General features: G+C 48.5%; 1 protein-coding gene across 3 annotated transcripts in view; it reads right to left on the bottom strand.

Annotated features, from left to right (window-relative positions):
- The window catches only part of pigk (phosphatidylinositol glycan anchor biosynthesis, class K), a 128,731-nt gene that overhangs the window by 10,451 nt on the left and 92,042 nt on the right, over positions 1 to 26,238 (bottom strand). For 2 of the 3 annotated variants that reach the window (XM_078408166.1, XM_078408169.1), the window contains one exon: positions 6,665 to 8,251. The exons of the other annotated variant lie outside the window; for it this stretch is intronic. In XM_078408166.1, the coding sequence (XP_078264292.1) occupies positions 8,135 to 8,251 (117 nt within the window). In that variant the 3' untranslated portion in view covers positions 6,665 to 8,134. Of the gene's footprint in view, positions 1 to 6,664; positions 8,252 to 26,238 lie in introns of those variants that run through there. 3 annotated transcript variants of the gene reach the window in all.

The following is a 26,238-nucleotide window of genomic DNA, read 5'->3' as shown; positions in this document are numbered from 1 at the left end:
CTTCTGTACCTTTTGGGAGTGGCCAGGGTGCGACTCGTCCTTGATTATGCAGTCACACAAACCAACTTCCCTGCTGTTGACTCCATTTATACCTCACGCTGCCTCGGCAAGGCCAGCAGCATAATTTAGTTCAGTATAGTTTAGTTTAGTTTGGTTTAGTTTAAAGATACAGCGTGGGAAGAGGTCCTAGAGTCCACCGGGTCCATGCCGACCAGCAATCACCGCGCACTAGATCTATCCTACACACTAGGGACAATTTACACTTTGTACCGAAGCCAACTAACCCACAAACCTGCACGTCTTTGGAGTGTAGGGGGGAAACCAGAGCGGAGAAAACCTATGAGGAGAACATACAAATTCTGTAAAGACAGCACCCGTAGTCAGGATGGAACCGGGGCCTCTGGCGCGGTGAGGCAGCAGCTCTACCACCGTGCCACCCAATGCTGCGTGGAAATCACATTGAATGGTGCTGCTGGCTCGAAGGGCCGAATGGCCTCCTCCTGCACCTGTTGTCTATTGTCTATTGAAATGCTACTGCTGTGCTTGAAATGGCCAGGGATAACCGCTGGCTGCCAGAGTGGCAGTGATCCGTGTGCATCGATGTGGAAGCTGAACGCACTGACCCCAATTAAGCATTTACATCCCAGCTGACAATTAACATCTTATAAGAATGCGCAGCTATCGCTGATCCATAATGCGCCGGGTTAACAGGAAGATTACAGAGGGAACAGGTCAAACCATGCCCTGAGCCCAACCCCTGAATCATCAATCACTAACTACACATCTACGCATGGTGAAGAACACAGGGCCCACTGCACAGCGAATTCTCCAATTTTAAGTAACCTCTCACTCAGGCAGGAAACATGTTCCCAATGTTGGGGGAGTCCAGAACCAGGGGCCACAGTTTAAGAATAAGGGGGAGGCCATTTAGAACTGAGATGAGGAAAAACTTTTTCAGTCAGAGAGTTGTGAATCTGTGGAATTCTCTGCCTCAAAGAGCAGTGGAGGCCAATTCTCTGGATGCTTTCAAGAGAGAGTTAGATAGAGCTCTTAAGGATAGCGGAGTCAAGGGATATGGGGAGAAGGCAGGAACGGGGTACTGATTGTGGATGATCAGCCATGATCACAGTGAATGGCGGCGCTGGCTCGAAGGGCCAAATGGCCTCCACCTGCACATCTCATCTATTGTCTATAACACACCCCCTTCCTCTCCTATCCCCCCTCCCCCCATCTTTCCCCCCTCCCTCTTCCCTCCCATGTGCTCGACCTGGACCTGGACCCCCAGGGCGGCACGGTAGCGCAGCGGTAGAGTTGCTGCTTTACAGCGAATGCAGCGCCGGAGACTCAGGTTCGATCCTGACTACGGGTGCTGCACTGTAAGGAGTTTGTACGTTCTCCCCGTGACCTGCGTGGGTTTTCTCCGAGATCTTCGGTTTCCTCCCACACTCCAAAGACGTACAGGTATGTAGGTTAATTGGCTGGGTAAATGTAAAAAAAAATTGTCCCTAGTGGGTGTAGGATAGTGTTAATGTACGGGGATCGCTGGGCGGCACGGACTTGGAGGGCCGAAAAGGCCTGTTTCCGGCTGTATATATATGATGATGATAGCCCCCCCCCCCCGCCCACCACCACCACCCACCGCAGCCTTCCCCCATTTCCTGCTACTTTCTTACCTCTGGCTTCACAATCCGCTACTCTCCAAACCTGTCTCGCCCCTTCCTCTCTTATCTCTGGCCTTTGTTCCATCTGCCTATCCAAAAACTCCCTTGCCTGTGTCCACCTGTTACTTGCCACCTGTTACTTTGTCCTGCATTCCCCATTCCCTGCTTTCTTCCCCCCACCCCCCACCCCACCACAATCAGTCTGGTGAAGGGTTTTCTCAGGGGTTTACTGGGTGCTCCGGTTTCCTCCCACGCTCCAAAGACATACAGGTTTGTGGGTTAATTGGCTTTGGTAAAAACAATTGTAAATTGTCCCTGGTGTGTCAAATAATGCTGGTGTACAGGGTGATCGCTGGTCGGCGCGGACTCAGTGGGGCGAAGGCCCTGTTTCCACGCCGTATCTCTAAAGTCCAAAGGGTCTCGACCCAAAACGTCACCTATCCGTGCTCTCCAGGATTGCTGCCTGACCTACTGAGCAAACTCCAGCACTTTGTGCCCTCTTGTGTATTAACCAGCATTCCCACTCCTTTGTTTCTGCCTATTAAGTCGCACTTACTGCAAACAGTGGGAAACGAGGGTGCCCCGGCAAGGAATCGGTGGCGCAGCGGTAGAGTTGCTGCCTTACAGCGCCAGAGACCCGGGTTCCATCCTGACCACGGGTGATGTCTGTACGGAGTTTCTCCGTGACCTGCGTGGGTTTTCTCCGGGTGCACCGGTTTCCTCCCACACTTCAAAGACTGGGTTTGTAGGTTAATTAATTGGCATCTGTAAATTGTCAATTGTCTCTCGTGTGTGTAGGATAGTGCCAGTGCAAGTGGAGATCGGCGCGGACTCAGTGGGCCGAAGGGCCTGTTTCCGCGCTGTCTCTCTTTAAAAAAAAAGAATGCATCGGGTACTTGGGCACTTCCACTCCTGTGCACATCCCAGCTTGAGGTAACAACTTGACCGTAGAAAATACTGGACAAGAAGAAATAATATCAATCTTAAAACAACTGGATTTAGTGGATCACCTTATGATCAGCCGATAGAAATCCACAACAAAGCAATTTCTTTTGAAAATCGAAAGTCAATCTTTCAAAGAAGTAGCAGTGCACAACTTGCATTTCAGTATTGAGCCACCTACGTGACTCTCCCATCACCCCACCACTGATCCGTCAGTCACTGACCATCCATGATCATCCATAATCCTCCCCATCTTGCTGTGCTCCATTACTGATTAAACTCCCCTGAAAACACACCCCTTTGGCAAACCTTTCACTCTATTCTCTCCAGCAGTGACTGCTTTGTTCCCGAGACAAAAGGCCATGGGTTCAAGTCCAGCTCCTGCAACCCAAGTACAACATCTAGACGGACTCTCCAATGCTGTTGTTTAGTTTAGTTTAGTTTAGAAATACAGCACAGAAACATGCGTCCCGGCCCACCCAGTCCGCGCCGACCAGCGATCCCCACATGAACACTACCCTGCACACACTAGGGACAATTTTACACTTGTACCAAGTCAATTAACCTACAAATCTGTACGTCTTTGGAGTGTGGAAGGAAACAGAAGGTCTCAGAGAAAACCCACTTGGTCACGGGGAGAACGTACAAACTGCTTATAGACAAGCACCCGTAGTCAGAATTGAACCTGGGTCTCTTGCACTGTAAGGCAGCAACTCGACTGCTGTGCCACCGTGACACCATAAAGTTAGTTTAGTTTAGTTTAAGTTTAGTTTAGATTAGTTTAAATTTATTTTAGTTTAAGTTTAGTTTAATTTAGTTAAGTTTAGTTTAAGTTTAGTTTAGTTTAATTTAGTTTAGTTTAAGTCTGGTTTAGTTTAAGTTTAGTTTAGTTTAGTTTAGTTTAGTTTAGAGGTACATCGTGGAAACAGCCCTTTGACTCAGCGAGTCCGTGCCGACCAGCGATCACCCCGTACACCACTTCTATCCTACACCCTACGGGTAACTTTCAGAAGCCAATTCTCTCTTGTATTCGATATCCCCAAATACACCATCTCACACTTGTTTGGATTAAAGTCTATTTGACATTGAAGATTGTCACACAAAGTGCTGGAGCAACTCAGGGGGTCAGGCAGCATCTTTGGAGACAAAAGAGTGACATTTCGGGTCAGGGCCCATCCTTTCTCCAGAGATGCTGCCTGACCCGCTGAGTTACTCCAGCACTTTGTGACTATCTTGTATAAAGCAGCATCTGCAGTTCCTTTCTACACTCTATACGCCACTTCTTTGTCCAAACTTCCAGCTGATCTATACCCTACGGTCTCCCTCACTGTCCACAACTCCACCAATATTCATGTCGTCGGCAAATCTATTAATCGGACTACCAAATGGAGGAGTTGGCGGCCTTTCCTGGAGACCGGCTCGGAGCTTCATGCCGCGGGCGCGGCGCGGACTTTAACATCGCGGAGCTGCGATCCTTTGCCGAGGATCGACTGCGGAGAGCTCCAACCGCGGGGCCTGCGGACACTAACACCATGAAGCCCGCGGTCTCTGGTAACAAGAGGCCGACTCGGGAGCTCCGCGCCGCGGAGAGAGTTTCAACCGTCCCGATGCCGGAGTTTCGATCATCCCGACGCGAGGGCCTCGGACAGTCGGCAACGGTGACTGCGGACGGTTCAACAGCCCCGACCGCGGGTGAACAAAGAGGAAGCTGATTGAACTTTATTACGTTCCATCACAGTGAGGAATGTGGAGTGGGTGTAGTGGGTGTTTATGTTAAATTTTATTTTATGTGGCTGTGTCTCTTGTTGCTGTTTACCTAGTGTGGCTGTATGGTAACTCAAATTTCACTGTACCTTAATTGGTACATGTGACAATAAATTGATCTTGAAATCAATATATATTTCAAATAATAGATGTCTCACCACTGATCCCTCTACAAGCTTGCACACCATTGGAATGTGGGAGGAAACCATGGAAAGCCCATGTGGTCACAGGGAGAACGTACAGACTCCGTGCAGACAGCGACCGTACTCAGGATCCTCAGGATCGAACCTGACACTCTTACCGCTGCGCCGCCACAGGGTTGAAGAGGAGACAGCACCTTCCTTGTTTGTGACCCCAACCATGCAGGAGGAGGATACCAGGCACGAGGGAACTCCATGAGGGTGTCCTAGTGCACCAGTCACTGAAAGGAAGCATGCAGGTACAGCAGGCAGTGAAGAAAGCCAATGGAATGTTGGCCTTCATAACAAGAGGAGTTGAGTATAGGAGCAAAGAGGTCCTTCTGCAGTTGTACAGGGCCCCAGTGAGACCACATCTGGAGTACTGTGTGCAGTTTTGGTCTCCAAATTTGAGGAAGGATATTCTTGCTATTGAGGGCATGCAGCGTAGGTTTACTAGGTTAATTCCCGGAATGGCGGGACTGTCATATGTTGAAAGACTGGAGCGACTAGGCTTGTATACACTGGAATTTAGAAGGATGAGAGGGGAGCTTATCGAAACGTATAAGATTATTAAGGGGTTGGACACGTTAGAAGCAGGAAACATGTTCCCAATGTTGGGGGAGTCTAGAACAAGGGGTCACAGTTTAAGAATAAGGGGTAGGCCATTTAGAACGGAGATGAGGAAAAACTTTTTCAGTCAGAGAGTTGTAAATCTGTGGAATTCTCTGCCTCAGAAGGCAGTGGAGGCCAATTCTCTGAACGCATTCAAGAGAGAGCTAGATAGAGCTCTTAAGGATAGCGGAGTCAGGGGGTATGGGGAGAAGGCAGGAACGGGGTACTGATTGAGAATGATCACATTGAATGGCGGTGCTGGCTCGAGGGGCCGAATGGCCTCCTCCTGCACCTATTGATTATTGACCTGTATTCCCTTCTACTTTACACATCAGTTCCAAGAGTCAAGAGTGTTTCATTGTCATCGGTACCGAAAGGGAACAATGAAATTCTTACTTGCAGCGGCAGCCTAGCAGGTTTGTAGGCCGGGTGCTCAATATACAATACAATAACCAAACACAAAGCATTCAGGAGAAGTCGTGCCTGATCAAGACATGTGGTTTGTGTGTGTGTAGATGTTGGAGTAACTTAGCGGGACAGGCAGCATCTGTGGAGAGAAGGAATGGGTGATGTTTCGGGTCGAGACCCTGCATTTTGTGTGCCTTCTATAACCCCTCTATCCAGTTGCATTGTCACTTTCAGGGAGCTATGGACCCCCAAGATACCTATGTACTGTATGGCTGTAATGGTAACTCAAATGTCACTATACCTTTGTGCACTTCAGGGTGCTGCCATCTACCAAATTATTCTCTCTTGTATTTGACATCTCAAAATGCATTACCTCACACTTTTCCGGATTAAACTAGAGTTGCCATTTCTTTCCAACTATCTGCTCCATGGTGGCGCAGCGGTAGAGTTGCTGCTTCACAGCGCCAGGGACCTGGGTTCGATCCCGACCACGGGCGCTGTCTGTACGGAGTTTGTACGTTCTCCCCACGTGGGTTTTCTCCGGGATCTCTGGTTTCCACCCACATTCCAAAGGCTTGTAGGTTAATTGGCTTAGGTATAATTGTAAATTGTCCCTAGTGCGTGTGGGATAGCGTAAGGGGGCGGGGATCGCGGTGGGCCGAAGGGCCAGTTTCCGCGCTGTATTTTAAACTAAACGAAACCTATTTCCCTCCCACTGATGTCAGGCTCACCAGCCTATAACCCCCCTGGTTTGTCCCTATTGCCTTTCTTACAATATATTCATTGTTTCCCCCTTTCCACAGTCTGCTGCGCACTTGTAGCATTTCCTCTTTATTTCAACATTTTTATAAAAAACGGTTTTAGATTCTCAAATGTTGAAGAGATCTATAAATGTAATATTTAACGGGTGATGCCTTTAGCACGGTCGGACTAAAGCACTCAATTGAACACAGAATTGCGATGGGTAGATGCTGTGAATCTCTGTGGCACAGCTACAATCCAGCTGGCTGCGTAAAATAACCATTTCCAATATTACAACACGAAACAAATAAATCATTTGTGCAAATATGACGGGTAATTAAGACACTGGTTGTTAGATAATTTAATCCAGCAACAGTTTTCGGTGCTGCAACTGCGTTTAATATCGACAAGATATGGTACATCAGTTTTATTTCTAAGTAAATAGCATATTTCACATCCAAGGGGGAAAAAAATAATTCTCTGCACTCCACTGAGCAACACAAATGATTTTTTTACACGGATTTATTGTCACGCGTGTTACGGGCTTGCATTTGTCCAAACACTACTGCCAATGGTTCAAATGCCAACGTAATAGCAATTGATTTTTTTCTCCCAATTCTCCTTAGAAGCCATTAACAAGCTTGGTCCAAGATGAATCTGTACCTCACGTGCCTGCTATAACTCAGTTCTTGTTCAAATCCTTGCATGACAATCTTTCACCGTACCATGGGACCACACAGGATCAGACCTTTCAGCCAACAATGTCTGTGCCAAAGGTATGGGGTATGGGGAGAAGGCAGGAACGGGGTACTGATTGAGAATGATCAGCCATGATCACATTGAATGGCGGTGCTGGCTCGAAGGGCCGAATGGCCTCCTCCTGCACCTATTGTCTGTTGTCTATCTTCGCCCCCTGACGTATGGGAGACCCGTTGGCTGTGTCCTCTGCTTTGAGCAGGAACTCTCAACCTATCCACATGCCATCTTTGCCTTTGCCCTAACGTTAAATGTGCCGAGCAAGTGCCTTATTTTAGTTTAGTTCAGTTTAGTTTAGAGATTGAGAGATACAGCGCGGAAACAGGCCCTTTTGGCCCACTGTGTCCGCGCCGACCAGCGATCCCTGCAGATGAACTCTACCCTACACCCACTAGGGACAGGTTTTTTTACATCTACCGAGCCAATTAACCTACAAACCTGCACGTCTTTGGAGTGTGGGAGGAAATCGAAGGTCTCGGAGAAAACCCACGCAGGTCACAGGGAGAACGTACAAACTCCGTACAGACGGCACCCGTAGTCAGGATGGAACCCGGGTCCCCGGCGCTGCATTCGCTGTAAGGCAGCAACTCTGCCGCTGCGCCACCGTGCCGCCGTTCCCATAATCTTTCATAAACACCCATGAACAGCAAACAAACCGGGATGAGGACGGCCCGGTGGTGCAGCTGGTAGAGCCGCTGCCTCACAGCGCTAGGGTCCCCACCTCGGGTGCTGTCGGCGCGGAGTTTGCACGCTCTCCCTGCGACCGCGTGGGTTTTCTCCGGGTGCTCCGGATTCCCCCCCGCACCCCAAAGACGTGCGGGGCTTGGAGGTTTATTGCCCCTGCGAATTGCCGCGAGGGTGTTGGGAGTGGATGTGAAAAATGGGGAAAACGTGGAAGGCGTGTGAACGGCCGAACGACGGGTCGGTCTGGTCTCGTAGCGACTGAAGGACCTGTTTTCATGCCGCGATCTTTCTAAACCAAATAAAAACTCCACAAGAATCAATGAGAAATAATTGACAGCATCAGTGCATCAGGGAATGTGTCTCTCGTTGACAGCTCAGCGATGCCTCTCAGAAGACATGCTTGAGGTGCTTCAAACCATAGCTCTTGAAGAAGACCAGGAGGATGAGGGTCCAGAGACCGAGGATGAATCCATCTGGAGGATGCCAGTCCTTCCTCTTCGGCTTCTGCAAGAGAAAGCAGCGCCGTCATTAAAAAACTGCAGGTGCTGGAAAACTGAGTTAAAAACAGAGAATGCTTCAAACACCCAGCAGCTCAAGGCGGGGCGGCACGGTGGCGCAGCACGGTGGCGCAGCGGGAGAATCACTGCCTTACAGCGCCAGAGACCCGCATGCAATCCTGACTGCGGCTGCCTGTCTGTACGTTCTCCATCTCCACACTAAACTAAATAGGGTAGAAACGGTAGACAATCAGAACCCCAGGACGAAAATATCAAACACTATTGCAGAAGCCAATTAAACTACAAACCTGCACGTCTTTGGAGTGTGGATGGAAACAGGAGCACCTGGGAAAAAGCCACGCTGTCACAGGGAGGATGGACAATAGACAATAGGTGCAGGAGGAGGCCATTCGGCCCTTTGAGCCAGCACCGCCATTCAATGTGATCATGGCTGATCATTGTCAATCAGTACCCCATTCCTGCCTTCTCCCCATACCCCAGCACCAGACACCCGGGTTCCATCTTGACTATGGGCGCTGTCTGCAAGGAGTTTGTACGATCTCCCTGTGACAGCGTGGGTTTTCTCCGGGTGCTCTGGTTTCCTCCCATGTTCCAAAGACGTGCAAGTTTGTAGGGGAGTTGGCTTCGGTACATTGCCCCTAGGGTGGAACTCGTGTACGGCTGGTCGGCTCCGATTCAGCCGGCTGTTTTCCGCAATGCACGTCTAAAAAAAATGCAACTGGTCTACTGAATATTCCTGCCTTTCTTTCAGCTTTCTAGCAAGTGCAGTGTTTTGATTTCTCTGCAGGGATTATGGTTTTATCCAGCTGTTCGTGGGAACTCTTTGCTGTATAAAGACTTACTCTGAAAACTCTGGGGAAAGTGTAAACAGATTTTAGAGATAGATTTCCCTAGGTGGACATTAGGAAAACTGCCATGCACATGAAAAATAGTTAGACAACAACATGTCCTTGAATAGCATCTTTGTTATCAAAGCTCCTGCATAATCTTATTTATCAATGTTGGGACTTGCATATCACCAAGGGCAGCGTCTCTTGCTCATTCCTAATTGTCCTTGAGAAAATGGTGGAGATCTAACGTTTAAACCACCGCATTCCTTCTCATACAAAATAAATACACAAATGGGAAAATAATACAAAAATTAGTTGTGAAAGACTGCAGCAGGATCTTGGTCGATTGGCCAGGTGGACTAAGGAATGGTTGATGGAATTTAATACGGAGAAATGTGAGGTGTTGCATTTTGGGACGTCTCACAAGGGCAGGACCCACACAGTAAATGGTAGGCCTCTGGGGAGTGTTGTTGAGCAGAGCAATCTAGGAGTACAGGTGCATGGTTCCTTGAAGGTCAAGTCGCAGGTAGGTAAGGTGGTCAAAAAGGCTTTTGGCACATTGGCCTTCACCAGTCAGTGTTGAGTATAAAAGTTGGGAGGTCATGTTGCAGTTGTATAAGATGTTGGTGAAACCGCATTTAGAATATTCTGTTCAGTTCAGGGCACCATGTTATAGGAAAGATATTGTCAAGCTTGAAAGGGTTCAGGGAAGATTTACGAGGATGTTGCCAGGACTAGAGGGTGTGAGCTACAGGGAGAGGTTGAGTAGACTGGGTCTCTATTCCTTGGAGCGCAGGAGAATGAAGGGTGATCTTACAGAGGTGTAGAAAATCATGAGAGGAATAGATCGGGTAGATGCACAGAGTCTCTTGCCTAGAGTAGGGGAATCAAGGACCAGTGGACATAGGTTCAAGGTGAAGGGGAAAAGATTTAATAGGAATCTGAGTGGTAACTTCTTCACACAAAGGGTGGTGGGTGTATGGAACAAGCTGCCAGAGGAGGTAGTTGAGGCTGGGACTATTCCAACGTTTAAGAAACAGTTGGACAGGTACATGGATAGGACAGGTTTGGAGGGATATGGACCAAGCGCAGGCAAGTGGGACTAGGGTAGCTGGGACATTGTTGGCCGGTGTGGGGCCAAAGGGCCTGTTTCCACACTGTATCACTCCTTGACTCTACGACTCTATCTCTTCTTTTCCGATAACCCGTCTCCACTGGGTCTGTATACTGATAGTCCATGAGAGACAGAGAGTTTCCACACTGTATCACTCTATGACTCTAATCGGAAACCGGAACACTCGGAGAAAACCCATGTGGTCACGGGGAGAGCGTACAGACTCCTTACAGACAGCCCCCGTGGACAGGATCAAATCCGGGTATCTGGTGCTGTAAGGCAGCAACTCTATCGCTGCACCATAGTGCCGCCCAGTGCAAGATAAAGTCCGCCCAGTCCAAGATGAAGACCGATTAAAGATAGCCTGACGATCTCCAATGAGGTAGGAGGTAGCTCAGGATCGCTCTCTAGTTGTTGACAGGATGGTACAGTTACCTGATAACAGCCGGGAAGAAACATATAAGAAACATAAGATCAAACCCCACTACTTCGCTGATGAACACGAATGGACAGTTAGAACAGTGATCATTTAGACAGGGTCTGTCCGCTTTTAATAAGGAGTATGTGCCTGGTATTATTTCACATTGTCTGGCGAAGGATACTACCGTAGCTGTGCTGGAACAGCTCGGTTCAGTAACGCAACCACTTCTCAGAGTAAAGTCGTCAGTACCATCGCAGGAATGCTCTCAGGTCCCTTAGCCTGTGCAGTGATCAGCACACACAGCAATCCCTGGATATCATGTGGAGTGAATGGAATTGCAATATGTGATGGATCATCAACTTGTGAAGAGAGGCTCAAAACATCCAAGCAGTGATGAGAGTGTGGTAAAAAGAGGAGAAACAAAGGGGTTCGGGGGCTCGCAACTGAAGACACAGTCACTAACAAGGTGGCAAATGCTCGAGAAAGCGGAATTGGCAGCCAGCACGGTTCTTGCAGTCGCCCGTGACTGAAGGAGATGACACAGATGAACCCTTCAGTTTAGTTTAGTCTGGAGATACAGCGCGGAAACAGGGAGAATGTACAAACTCTGCAGACAGCAGGATGGAACCCGGGTCTCTGACACTGTTAGGCAGCAACTCTACCACTGCACACCGTACACACACATGCCTACCTACATTGTCCACCTGTCTTCCTTGAGTATTAACAATCCTTCATTCCGTGTGCATTATTGTCACAGAACTGTGCACAAAAGGAATGCTCCTGGTGAATTAGTTATGTCCACGTTATCTCGATGTGTGTCCGTGGGTGATATTTCTTCTTCTATCTCAGCGCCTTATCTCAGCAGTCACTGAAGGCTCCAGTTCTGCTTGTCCTGATCAGCACGATCGTTATCAGAGTCCATTCACTCGCTGATGATTCTGCCGTGTTTCCATCAACTCCAGGTTATCTGTTCTCCCTGTGATAAGCCGTCTCCTCGGTGCAGTGGATGAAAAGCCAAAGTTTGGCCTTTGGGAGGGAACTGGAAGTCGCAGAGTGGGAGCAGTGAGAGAGGGTCTCCCAGAACTGCCATCAGAGAGAGGAGGAGAACTTCTTCAAAGTCGGCATGCCTTGAGGATATTTCGCAGCCTCCCGAATTCACAGTCTTGGCTCAGTGACATAATCTGAAGGGTCTCGGCCCGAAACGTAGATCAGTCTGAAGAAGGGGTCACGACCCGAAAAGTCACCCATTCCTCTCCTGAGATGCTGCCTGACCCGCTGAGTTACTCCGGCATTTTGTGTCCACCTTCGAGATAATCTCTGACCTGGGTTGGAACAGTCTAACCTGAGTTGCTCCCACTCTAGAGAGACGAACACGAGACCCAACCTATCAACAACTAGAGAGCAGTGCTGAGCTACAATCTACCTCGTTGGAGACCCTCGGACTATCTTTAATCGGACTTCACTGGACCTTATCTTGTAGTAAACGTTATTCCCTTCGTCATGTATCTGTGCACTGTGGATGACTCAATTGTAATATGTATCGTCTTTCCACTGAGTGGTTAGCACGCAACGGAAGCTTTACACTGTACCACGCTGATACGCACACCTCCAGATTCAGGGACAGTTTCGTCACAGGTGTTATCAGGCAACTGAACCATCCTACCTCAACCAGAGAGCAGTCCTGAACTGCTACTATGGACCTCATTGGAGACCCTCGGACTATCTTTGATCGGATTTTACTGGCTTTACCTTGTACTAAACGTTATTCACATTATTCCCTTTATCATGGATCTCTGCTCTGTGGACATTTCCATTATCATCATCTATTGTCTTTCCGCTGACCGGTTAGCACGCGACAAAAGCTTTTCACCGTACCTCGGTGAAACACACACCTCCAGGTCCGTCTGAAGAAGGGTCTCGACCCGAAACGTCACCCATTCCTTCTCTCCAGAGATGCTGCCTGTCCCACTGAATTACTCCAGCTTTTTGTGTCTGTCTCCAGATTCAGGGGCAGTTTCAGGACCATCTTACCAACAACTAGAGAGTGGTCCTGAGCCACCATCTAACTCATTGGAGACCCTCGGACTATCTTTAATTGGACTTTACTGGCTTTGTCTTGCACTAAACGTTATTCATGTCCTTCCCATTATCATGTATCTGTACGCTGTGGACGGCTCGATTACCTAAGTGCACGTGACAATAAACTAAACTACAACAATACTTTCATTGAAAATCAGCCTGGCACCGGCCTTGCTGACGAGATTGGTTATGCTCCATCATTCGAGCGGCACGGTGGCGCAGCGGTAGAGTTGCTGCCTTACAGCAAATGCAGCGCCGGAGACCCGGGTTCCATCCCGACTATGGGTGCTGTCTGTACGAAGTTTGTTCTCCCCGTGACCTGCGTGGGTTTGCTCTGAGATCTCCGGTTTCCTCCCACACTCCAAAGTTGTACAGATTTGTAGGTTAATTGTCTTGGTAAATGTAAAAATTGTCCCTGGTGGGTTGTAGGATAGTTTTGCTTTTTTTTTTTGATTTAGAGATAGAGCGTGGAAACAGGCCCTTCGGCCCACTGAGTCCGCGCCGCCGAGCGACCCCCGCACATTAACACTATCCTACACACACCAGGGACAATTTTTACATTTTACCCAGTCAATTAACCTACATACCTGCACGTCTTTGGAGTGTGGGAGGAAACCGAAGATCTCGGAGAAAACCCACGCAGGTCACGGGGACAATGTACAAACTCCGTACAGACGGTGCCCGTAGTCGGGATCGAACCCGAGTCTCAGGCGCTGCGTTCGCCATAAGGCAGCAACTCTACCGCTGCGCCACCGTGCCGATAGTGTTAATGTGCGGGGATCGCTGGTCGGCGCGGACCCGGTGGGCTGAAGGGCCTGCTTCTGCGCTGTATCCCTAAACTAAGCTGAACCAATCTGCGGCGAGACGGGGGATTGTGTCAAGGGATCGCCGATTCGAGCGTCGGGCCGCACCTCGTGAAGATGGCCGAGAGCGGAGGCAATCTGTCCGTGAGGTTGGGTGCCACTTATTGGGGGAGCTCACATCTGCTGCTAATAAACAGCATGATTGATGGGACAAAGTGGATGGTGAAAAGTGTAAAAAAACGCCCCTGAACAATGAAGCATGTTAATTGGAAGATTTTAAATGCAGCCAATGCATAAATATAGATGACTGTTTGAGAGTGGGTATCCTGACAGAATGTTAATGGGCCATGACTTCTGCTTTCCCTTCCTCTTACCCCTCCTCAATTCAACGCATATATTGCGGGGGCTGTGCGTGTCGTTTGCCTCGGTACGGGTCGAGCTGCCTGTCCGTGGGTGCGGGGGGGAAGAGAGGGGAAGTTTTGTTGCCTCCATCACAGTGAGGGGGTGTTTGGAGTCACTGTGATGGATGTTTGTGTTGGGGTCGGGTGTCCTGTGTTCTTTTCTTTTTTGCTGTGTTTTGTGTGACTGTTGAAATTTCGTTCGGTGTAAAAAGCCGAGTGACAATAAAGTGTTGTTATGTTGTTATGTTATATGCATGCACAATTTCCACAAGCCTGAACCGTGGCCATGATAGCAGGTGGCTGCCTGCTGCTGTATAATTGGAGCTGAAGTTTCAATTCAATCCCACAACAGGATTTAAAATGCATTTAGGGGGGAGCATTCTGCTCCCCTCGACGTTTGCACGCTGTTTTAAAAAGCAATTTCCTGTCGAATGTGGTCAGACTACATATCGCAGACAGCTCCTGCCAGACTCGATTGGACTCCAATGAGTACGATGCTATCTGTTCAAACAGCAAGTGTTGACCTGCGTCCTGCATTGGCTGGGCTCGTTCAACAACCTTTCCACAAAGCAGTCCAGGTTTTGCCGTGCCCCTCTCCGTGACGGTTTTGTTTTAGTTCAGTTCCGTTTAGCTCATTGTCACGTGCATCGAGGTACAGTGAAAAGCTTTTGTTGCGTGCTATCCAGTCAGCGGAAAGACAATACATGATTACAATTGAGCCGTTTACCGTGTACAGATACATGGTAAGGGAATAACGTTTAGTGCAAGGTAAAGCCAGCAAAGTCCGATCAAGGATAGTCCGAGGGTCCCCAATGAGGTAGATGGTAGTTCAGCACTGCTCTCTGGTTGTGATAGGATGGTTCAGTTGCCTGATAACAGCTGGGGGAAAAAACTGTCCCTGAATCTGGAGGTGTGCGTTTCCATACTTCTGTACCTTTTTTCCTGATGGGAGAGGGGAGAAGAGGGAGTGGCCAGGGTGCGACTGGTCCTTGATTATGCTGCTGGCCTTGCCGAGGCATAAATGGAAGGGGGGGTTGCTTTGTGTGATGGTCTGGGCTCTTTAAAGCTCTTTAGCGTGTGGGAAATGAAAACAGACTCAACCACAAATCGACTTTAATGATATTAAGGCTGATAGAAATGATCACAGATTTATACAGTGATATCACCGCAATAACAAAATCCAATTATACATTGCTTTTAGTCTAATCACTTTCCGTATTGCTACACAAATTTGACCATGTGATTTTTGGAGAAATGACCAAAGGTTTGATTGGGAACATGTTTCTTGCCTCTAACGTGTCCAACCCCTTAATAATCTTATATGTTTCGATAAGATCCCCTCTCATCCTTCTAAATTCCAGTGTATACGAGCCTAGTCACTCCAATCTTTCAACATATGACAGTCCCGCCATTCCGGGAATTAACCGAGTAAACCTACGCTGCACGCCCTCAATAGCAAAAATATCCTTCCTCAAATTTGGAGACCAAAACTGCACACAGTACTCCAGGTGCGGTCTCACTAGGGCCCTGTACAACTGCAGAATTTTGCTCCTATACTCAACTCCTCTTGTTATGAAGGCCAACATTCCATTGGCTTTCTTCACTGCCTGCTGTACCTGCATGTTTCCTTTCAGTGACTGATGCACTAGGACACCCAGATCTCGTTGTACGTCCCCTTTTCCTAACTTGACACCATTCAGATAATAATCTGCCTTCCTATTCTTACCATCAAAGTGGATAACCTCGCACTTATCCACATTAAACTGCATCTGCCATGCAACCGCCCACACACACAACCTGTCCAAGTCACCCTGCAACCTCCTAGCATCTTCCTCACAGTTCACAATACCATTAGATGGATCATGTATTCTTGTTATTGAGGGTGTTCAGCGTAGGTTCACCAGGTTAATTGCGGGACTGACCTCTGTGCTTCTTTACTCTTTAAGCTTAAAGAAAGGTAACTTTGAGGGTATGAGGTGTGAATTGTCCAAGATAGACTGGCAATTGATGCTGAAAGGGTTGACGGTGGACATGCAATGGAAGGCATTTAAAGGTCGCATGGATGAACTACAGCAAGTGTTCATCCCAGTTTGGCAAAAGAACAAACCAGGAAAGGTAGTGCATCCGTGGCTAACAAGGGAAATCAAGGATAGTATTAAAACAAAAGATGAAGCATACAGATTAGCCAGAAAAAGTAGCATACCAGAGGACTGGGAGAAATTCAGAGTCCAGCAGAGGAGGACAAAGGGCTTAATTAGGAAAGGGAAAATAGATTATGCGGGAGAACTGGCAAGGAACATAAAAACTGACTGCCAAAGCTTTTATAGATATGTCAAGAGAAAAAGATTAGTTAAGACAAATGTAGGTCCCTTGCAGTCGGAAACAGGTGAATTGATCATAGGGAACAAGGAGATGGCAGACCAATTGAATAAATACTTTGGTTCTGTCTTCACTAAGGAAGACATAAACAGTCTGCCGGAAATAGCGGGGGACCTGGGGTCTAATGAGATGGAGGAACTGAGGGAAATCCAGGTTAGTCGGGAAGTGGTGTTAGGTAAATTAAATGGATTAAAGGCAGATAAATCCCCAGGGCCAGATAGGCTGCATCCCAGAGTGCTTAAGGAAGTAGCCTCAGAAATAGTGGATGCATTAGAGAGAAACCGGGGAATTATAGACCAGTTAGCCTAACATCGGTAGTGGGGAAAATGCTAGAGTCAGTTATTAAAGATGTGATAGCATCACATTTGGAAAGTGGTGAAATCATCGGACAAAGTCAGCATGGATTCACAAAAGGCAAATCATGTCTGACGAATCTTATAGAATTTTTCGAGGATGTAACTAGTAGAGTGGATAAGGGAGAACCAGTCGATGTGTTGTATCTGGACTTTCAGAAGGCCTTCGACAAGGTCCCACATAGGAGATTGGTGTACAAACTTAAAGCACATGGTATTGAGGGTTCAGTGTTGAGGTGGATAGAAAATTGGTTGGCGGACAGGAAGCAAAGAGTAGGAATAAACGGGTCCTTTTCGGAATGGCAGGCAGTGACTAGTGGAGTACCGCAAGGCTCAGTGCTGGGACCCCAGTTATTTACAGTGTATATTAATGATTTGGACGAGGGAATTGAATGCAACATCTCTAAGTTTGCGGATGACACGAAGCTGGGTGGCAGTGTTAGCTGCGAGGAGGATGCTAGGAGGCTGCAGAGTGACTTGGATAGATGAGGCGAGTGGGCAAATGCATGGCAGATGCAATATAATGTGGATAAATGTGAGGTTATCCACTTTGGCGGCAAGAACAGGAAAGCAGAGTATTACCTGAACGGTGACCGATTAGGAGAAGGGGAGATGCAACGTGACCTGGGTGTCGTGGTACACCAGTCATTGAAAGCAAGCGTACAGGTGCAGCAGGCAGTGAAGAAAGCGAATGGTATGTTGGCATTCATAGCAAGAGGATTTGAGTTTAGGAGCAGGGAGGTTCTACTGCAGTTGTACAGGGCATTGGTGAGACCGCACCTGGAGTATTGTGTGCAGTTTTGGTCTCCTAATCTGAGGAAAGATGTTCTTGCCTTAGAGGGAGTACAGAGAAGGTTCACCAGATTGATCCCTGGGATGGCAGGACTTTCATATGAAGAAAGACTGGATAGACTAGGCTTGTACTCGCTGGAATTTAGAAGACTGAGGGGGGATCTTATAGAAACATATAAAAATCTTAAGGGGTTGGAGAGGCTAGATGCGGGAAGATTGTTCCCGATGTTGGGGGAGTCCAGAACCAGGGGTCACAGCTTAAGGATAAGGGGGAAGTCTTTTAGGACCGAGATGAGAAAACATTTCTTCACACAGAGAGTGGTGAGTTAGATGTGGCCCTTGTGGCTAAAGGGATCAGGGGGTATGGAGAGAAGGCAGGTACAGGTTACTGAGCTGGATGATCAGCTATGATCATATTGAATGGCGGTGCATGCTCGAAGGGTCGAATGGCCTACTCCTGCACCTATTTTCTATGTTTCTATGTTTCTAAGCTGCTCACTAAAACCTGTCTCACTGACCAAGGAATTTAGAAGGATAGAAAGACCGGAATTTAGAAGGATGCGGGGGGAATCTTACAGAAACATATAAGATTCTTAAGGGATTGGACAGGCTAGATGCAGGAAAAATATTCCCGATGTTGGGGAAGTTCAGAACCAGGAGTCACAGAATGGGAATAAGGAGTAGGCCATTTAAGACTGAGATGAGGAAAAACTTTTTTCACCCAGAGTTGTGAATCTGTGGAATTATTTGCCACAGAAGGCAGTGAAGGCCAATTCACTGGGTTTTCAAGAGAAAGGAATCAAGGGATATGGGGAAAAAGCAGGAACAGGAACTGATTTTGGATAATCATATTGAATGGCGGTGCTGGCTCGAAGGGCCGAATGGCCTAATCCTGCACCTATTTTCTGTTTCTATGGGGTTCTAAGTTCATGTCATAGGAGCAGAAGTAGGCCATTCGGCCCATCGAGTCCATCGGCCCATCTGATCTACCTTTCCCTCTCAGCCCCCATTCTCCTGCTTTCTGCCAATAATCATTGACGTCATGTATCTGTCAATCTCCGCCCAATAACTTGGCCCCCACATCCGTCTGTGGCAGTGAATTCCACAGATTCACCACCCTCTGACTAAATAAATTCTTCCTCGTTTCCTTTCTAAAGGCACGTCCTTTTATTCTGAGGCTGTGCCCTCTGTTGTCGAAGTCCTCTTCATTTTCATCGCTAATGCTTATAAATGACTACAACATTGGTCTGAGCAGCATCCAACTTTGCACTATAGAACATAGAACAGAGCAGCATGAGAAATGGCCTTTGGCTCACAATGTCTGTACTGAACTAGATGCCAAGACCAACTCATTTCTGCCTGCACATAATCCATATCTCTCAATGTCCTGAATATCCAAGTGCCCAGCCAATAAGTCTCTTGAGTGCCACTATTGTATCTGCCTCAGCCACCACCCCTGGCAACAGTTCCAGGCTCTGGCTGTAAAAAAAGACTTGCCCCACACATTTTCTTTAAATTTGCCCCTCTCACCTTAAAGGAAAAAGTCAACCCTATCTATGCCTCTCACAATGTTTATATATTCCCATCAGGTGTTCCCTGCAACCTCTGGCATTCCAGAGAAAACTATTCAAATCTGTCCAACCTCTCCTTTCAGCTCATCCCCCTGAATCCTGGCATCATGCATCGGCTGGGTCTATCCCATAATTTAAGAAACAGTTGGATAGGTACATGGATAGGACAGATTAGGAGAGATATGGACCAAGCGCAGGCAAGTGGGACTAGGTTAGCTGGGACATTGTTGGCCGGTATTGGCGAGTTGGGCCGATGGGCACTGTATCAAGGACAGGCCAGGACTTACCGGCGGTCATTTCAATAACTGATTTCTGCCTGTATAAAGGCAGGCAGGCGCTGGTAAGCCATAAGGTAGTTCTTGAGGAGAGGGGTTTCACTGACGGGCTGGTGTTGCGACCAGCGTCGCGGGCGGAGGCTGAGAGAGGGAGGTGCGCGGCTGTAAAACGGGTCCCCGCGCACACCGAGATAAGTATTGTTTTTGTTCTCCCTCGTGCCAATAAAACCGATTTGTAACTTAACGGACGAGCGTGCCTTTTTTCTGTCCTACTAGACAGATCCTTGACCCTGTTCGGAACCCGCCTCCGGGGCCGGGCGAGCGCCATTGGTGGAGCGGGAGCAGGTGGCCGCTGGCTGGGTGAGGTCACGTGGGGCGGTGACGTCACCTTTTGTCCCTTATTTGGGAGTGAGGAAGTTGGCACCACTAGTGCCTAGGTACAGGTGACAACAAAGTATCATTGAACCATTGTCTGCAGCCTTGTGCACTGCGATAGGTCCCATTGCAACACCTCATTGCAGCTTTCCAGACGCAGTGTGGAAGTCTACAACTCGGGAGTGGACCTGGGTCATTGGCACGGTTAGGCCATGGCTCCACGAGCTTCACCACTGTGTGGTTCCCAAAACCTTGTGTCAATTAGCTCGTTCCTGTGCTGCACGCTGCATGCCATTCTCAGCAACAAAATAGGACGGATGTCACTGATAAGTGGCCTCACAGACCCTGTCTCCCGTCAATTTCTCTCCCCATGTTCCCACTCTGCACTTGCAGGGACATGAAAGTGTCTGATTTGTTTGCTCAGCAGGTCTTAGCCTCGTTGCTCACAAGAAATAAATCAAGACTGACTTTAACAACAGGAATACAGCCCAGATTTACAATCAATTCTGTTCAGATTTCATGAATCAAAACAAGTAGCTGCATGCTAAGCATCAACTACCTGGTGTAAACTCCCAGCACCAATTTCTACCTATCTTTTAGTTTAGTTTAGAGATACAGTGCTGAAACGGGCCCTTCGGCCCACCGAGTCCGCGCCGACCAGCGATCCCCGCACATTAACACTACACTCCAGGGACAATTTACACTTTTCCACAGCCAATTCGCCAGCAAACCTGTACGTCGTTAGAGTGTTGGAGGAAACCGGAGCCCTCAGAGAAAGCCCACGCAGGTCACGGGGAGAACATACAAACTCCGCACAGACAGCACCCGTAGTCAATGATTGAACCTGGGTCTCTGGTGCTGTAAGGCAGCAACTCTACCGCTGCGCCACCGTGCCACCCATCTTTTGGTTGCTTAGTTGCCTGCCAGTGACAGCCACTTCAAAGGGTCGTTAGGAATCGACCGAACAGACAAGGAGCTGAACGGAGGCCAAACAAGGCAATAACGGCAGGCTTCGACTCTGAAAGACCTGTGGTCCACTTTACAACAATCCAGTAGCTCCAGAGTCACATTTACACTTCAACGCAGCTCTGAGGAGAGGCAAGCAATTAGAATACATTGCCCATCTGACCACTGGAGTAAAGACTGCTTGCTCCAATTATACATGATCCTAGGGCACTACGTACAGTGCTGGCCTCCCGACACGGGGAAAAATATATTTGCAAAAGAAGTGTGGCAAAGGTTCAAGCAGGTAGATTACTGGGATTGTCAAAACAGAGATTTTTGAAGAATGAGACATGATCTCCTTGAAACTTCCAAAAATCCTCACAGGGTTGAACAAAGTAGGTATGTAGGACTCACACCTATTTCTCCCCCTCCCCCTCCAGCATTCCCCCCCTTTCTTGCTTCACAATTCGCAACTCTTCAATTCTGATCACGCCTAATGCTTTTATCTCTGGCCTTTGTTCCAACCATCTGCCTATCAACACTCCGCCTTGCATGTGTAGGAAGAAACTGCCGATGCTGGTTTACACCGACCGCTGAGCCAAAACATTATGACCACTGAAAGGTGAAGTGAATACCATTGATTATCTTGTTCCAATGGCACCTGTCAAAGGGTGGGATATATTAGGCAGCAAGCAAACAGTCAGTTCTTGAAGGAATTACAAAATGCTGGAGTAACTCAGTGGGTCAGGCAGCATCTCTGGAGAGAAGGAATGGGTGACATTTCGGGTCGAGACCCTTCTTCAGACTGATGTCATGTAGTCTCCAACCACATCCTTTCTTTGTCCCGCCCCCACCACCCCGTGGGGGCGGGACAAAGAAAGGATGTAGTTGGAGACAGGAAGACAGTGGGAGAACTGGGAAGGGGGAGGGGAAGAGAGGGACAGAGGAACTATCTAAAGTTGGAGAAGTCAATGTTCATACCGCTGGGGTGCAAGTTGCCCAAGCGAAATATGAGGTGCTGTTCCTCCAATTTGCGGTGGGGCTCACTATGGCACTGGAGGAGGCCCATGACAGAAAGGTCAGACTGGGAGTGGGAGGGGGAGCGCTGAGCCACCGGGAGATCAGGTTGGTTAAGGCGGACTGAGCGAAGGTGTTGAGCGGATACAAGTTCTTGAAGTTGATGTGTTGGATGCAGGACAAATGGGCAGGAGTAAAGACCTGAGCGACTTTGACAAGGGCCAAATTGTTATGGCCAGACGACTGGGTCAGAGCATCACTGAAACGGCAAGGCTTGTGGGGTGCTCCCGGTCAGCAGTGGTGAGTACCGACCGACAGTGGTCCGAGGAGGGACAAACCACAAACCGGCGACAGACAGGGTGTTGGCCGCCCAAGGCTCATCGATGTACGAGGGCAACGAAGGCTATCCCGTCTGGTCCGAACCGACAGAAGGTCGACTGTGGCACAAGTCACAGAAAATTTTAATGGTGGTCACGGGAGGAATGTGTCACAATACACAGTGCATCGCACCCTGCTGCGTTTGGGGCTGCGTAGCCAGAGTGCCCACGGTGACGTAATGTTTTGGCTCATCAGTGTAAACACGAAATGCTAGTGTAACTCAGCGGGTCAAGCTACATCTCTGGAGGAAAGGAATGGGTGACGTTTCGGGCCGAGACCCTTTCTTCCTGTCATGTCCACCTATCACCTACAGCTTTGTCCTGCCTCTCCCCTCTCCCTCACTTCAATCAAGGTGAGGAGGGTCTCGAGCTGAAACATCAGCTACCCATGTTCTCCAGAGTTGCTGCCTGACCTGCTGAGTTACTCCAGCACTTTGTGACCTCAAAATAAATATCTGCCACACAAGATGGAGATGAAATTTCTGCATCCAGAAGACAACGATTGCGCGGCATTATCTACCCACGTGGCTCAAGAGAAAAATCAACTGAGTTTTAAATATTAAAGAAATCTAGGTGTTGATTTCTTTTCGTACAGGAAATGGTGCTGAGGTAGAAGATGCATCGTAATATTAAATGGCGGAATAGACAAGAGAGGCTACATGGCTGATCCCTGCCTCTATTAGCAGATGTTCTAATGAAGGAGGCACAAGGAACTGCAGATGCTGAAACTTACCAAATAATGAAAGGCAGAGATAGTGGATGTGGAGAGGATGTTTCCACTGGTGGGAGAGTCTCGGACCAGATGTCATCGCCTCAGAATTAAAGGACGCTCTTTTAGAAAGGAGGTGAGAAGGAACTTCTTTTGTCAGAGGATAGTTAATCTGTGGAACTCATTGCCACAGAGGGCTGTGGAGGCCAAGTCAGTGGATATTTTTAAGGCAGAGGTAGACTAATGCTTGATTAGTCTGAAGAAGGGTCTCGACCCGAAACGTCACCCATTCCTTCTCTCCAGAGATCCTTCCTGCTATTCCAGCCATTTGTGTCTACCTTTAATTCTTGATTAGAACGGGTGTCAAGGGTTATGGGGAGAGGAGAAGGCAGGAAAATGGGATTAGGAGGCAGAGATTAGCCATGATTGAATGGCGGGGTAGACTCGATGGGCCGAATGGCCTAATTCTACTCCTATAATTTGTGAACTTCTGAATCTTGTACAAAGCACAAAATGCTGGAGGAACTCAGGAGGTCAGGCAGCATCTGTGGAGGGAATGGCCTGGCGACGTTTTAGATCGGGACTCTTCTTCATACTTCAGCCGGGTCTGAAGAATGATCCCAACTCGAAAAGTCACCTGTCCATCCCCTCCACAGATGCTGCCTGGTCCGCTGAGTTCCCTCCAGCACTGTGATTTGTTTTAATGAAGGAGCTCTGCACTGCTGGGAGGCAGCACCTTTCAGAGGACCCAGTAAACCAAAGATCCAGGTGATCGTAAAGACCTTTTAGTTTAGTTTAGTTACACTGCGCGGAAACAGGCCCTTCAGCACACTGAGTCCGCGCCGACCAGCGATCCCTATTGGCTAGCACATCCTACACACACTGCAGACAGTTTACAATTTTCACCGAAGCCAAATTAGCACCCGGAGAAAACCCACACGGTCACGGGGAGAACGTACAAACTCCGTACAGACAGCACCTGCGGTCAGGATGGAACCTGGGTCTCTGGCGCTGTGAGGCAGCAACACTACCGCTGCGCCACCGTGCCGCCCCTAAACCTTTCTTCAACGATTTGGACCAGAGACTTTTGAGTAATTGGCACCGTTATCAATTCCCCGATCATCAGCAGCAGACTAGACACGCAGGTCATGGTTGGCACGGAGTCAACAGCTCACAAACTGTATATCAAGTAATGATATGCTCTCTGGGGGCCCTTGGTGTGACCCAAGGTCACAAAAGGCACAATTTAAACGCATTTCTTTTCCCTTCCTCGCTCTGACCATATTTTTACAGCCATATTTTATTTTCAAATCAATTTCTCAAATGCTCCTGGCAGGATTTGAACCTGTGACCTCTCGACCAATAACCCTGCCACAAAGACCCAACGAAACTGTGCGCTGACATGCCCTCGTGAACTCCCCAACTCTTGAAAGTGTTGACTTCAATGGGGCAGCACTCTGGGAATGGACCACAGCCAGAACTGCTCCCGGACTCCACCCGCTCCCTAACTATGCGATTCCACATTAAAGCCCATCATGTGCTCCTGTCGTTACTTCCTAGTGAAATCCTCAAATTAATAGGCGTGGTTTAAGTATCACATTCATAAAATTCCACAGCCTTCCTCTGCACCTTCCATTCGCTGGAACATACTGTCGGGTCGTATCAAGGCTTGGTTTGGGAACAGCTTGGTCCGAGCGTTGTAGCCCAGTCCTTCAGGCAGACCAAACTCCCCACAGTCTGAAGAAGGGTCTCAACCCAAGACCTCACCCATTCCTTTTCTCCAGATATTTCCTTAGATTTAGATTTAGATTTAGAGATATCTAAATCGCGGAAACAGGCCCTTCGGCCCACCGAGTCCGCGCCGCCCAGCGATCCCCGCACATTAACACTATCCTACACACACTAGGGGCAATTTTTACATTTACCCAGTCAATTAACCTACATACCTGTAGGTCTTTGTTGTGTGGGAGGAAACCGAGGATCTCGGAGAGAACCCACGCAGGTCACGGGGAGAACGTACAAACTCCGTACGGACGGCGCCCGTAGTCAGGATCGAACCCGAGTCTCCAGCGCTGCATTCGCTGTAAGGCAGCAACTCTACCGCTGCGCCACCGTGCCGCCCGATGCCTCCTGAGCCACTGTGTTACCCCAGCCTTTGGTGCCCATCCCCACCCATGGCTTCGTGTACACTTCACGCTGCCTCGGAAAACACAATCGAAGACCCCATTCCCTTCCCCACTCCCTTCGAGCAGTAGAAACAGAAGCTTGAAAGTGCATACCACTCAGACTCCCCTCCCATTATCAGGCTTCTGAACGGTCCTCCCGTAAGCTCGGGCACTGTCCGATTCACCACTATCCCATGGCGGACATTGGACTCTGTCTCTGGAGCTGATGCACTACGATGCTGGAAACCATACTCTGCACTCTGTATCTTTCCCTTCACTCTGCCTATTGTTCTTGAGTTTAGCGATGGTATTTAGTACTGGATGACCTGTGGAGCCCTTGGGTCCAAACCTCTCCTGCATTGCCCATTCCAAGAGCGCACAGCAAGATCCCAGGGTACATCTGAGGCTGTGGCGGCCGGTGCCATGTCGGGCGAGGGGGGTGAGGAGAGGGGAGAGGGAGCAACTCATGGTATTATCTGATTTGAATGGACTTACAAAACAAAGCTTTTCACTGTACCTTGGCACACATGACAATAATAAACCTAAACTACGTCTCTTGGAACAGTTCCCTTTTTTTCCTACCCTGTTTATATTCAGCGTTAGGACCCGCTGAGTTACTCCAGCATTTTGTGTTTATCCCCCCCCCCCCCCCCTCCAAAGACAGCAGTCAAGTTACTAAGCAAGTGCCCTGTTAACCTGAGAAGCAATGCCTATCAGTCACACTCTATTACTGTTATTGTAACTTGAACTGAACTTTCCATTTTCTTTCGAAGACACAATCATTTATCTCTTTCCCTAAAGGGAGTTGGTACGGTTATCCTGAAATAAGAAAACAGAATTGACCAAGCTTTGGAATGTCATTTCTTGTATCTTGTATCTTGTCGAGTCCACCAGGGACTACACTGGAAGTTGACGAGATAGTTCTCCCATAAATGCTGCCTGACCTGCTACGGTTTTTCCAGCATTTTGTTTAGTTTTTCCCCTCTCTGTTGTTAATCTGTCGGACGCCTTCATTAACTTAAATGTGTCTGTCAGACCACCTTCAGAAATGCAACCCTTCCCTGCAACTGCGTGGGTTTCCTCCAGGTGCTCTGGTTTCATCCCACATGTGCAGGTTTGTGGGTTAGTTGGCTCCAGTAAAGATCGTCGCTCGTGGCGTAGGAGAGAACTGGTGTACGATGTGATCACTGGTCGGTGTGGACTCAGTGGGCCGAATGGCCTGTTTCTACGCTGTATCTCTAAAACTAAAACTAAGGGTCGGGCAGCATCTGCCGGGGCACAGAGTTAATGTTTTATCTCCAAATCCATTGCCCAGACAGCTATGATGAATGGTCTTGGTCCGGAAACATTAACTCTGAAAGAGAGTT

Source organism: Rhinoraja longicauda, chromosome 11 (assembly GCF_053455715.1).
Source record: "Rhinoraja longicauda isolate Sanriku21f chromosome 11, sRhiLon1.1, whole genome shotgun sequence".
Classification (NCBI taxonomy): Eukaryota; Metazoa; Chordata; class Chondrichthyes; order Rajiformes; family Arhynchobatidae; genus Rhinoraja; species Rhinoraja longicauda.
This window is presented reverse-complemented; position numbering and strand designations above follow the sequence as displayed.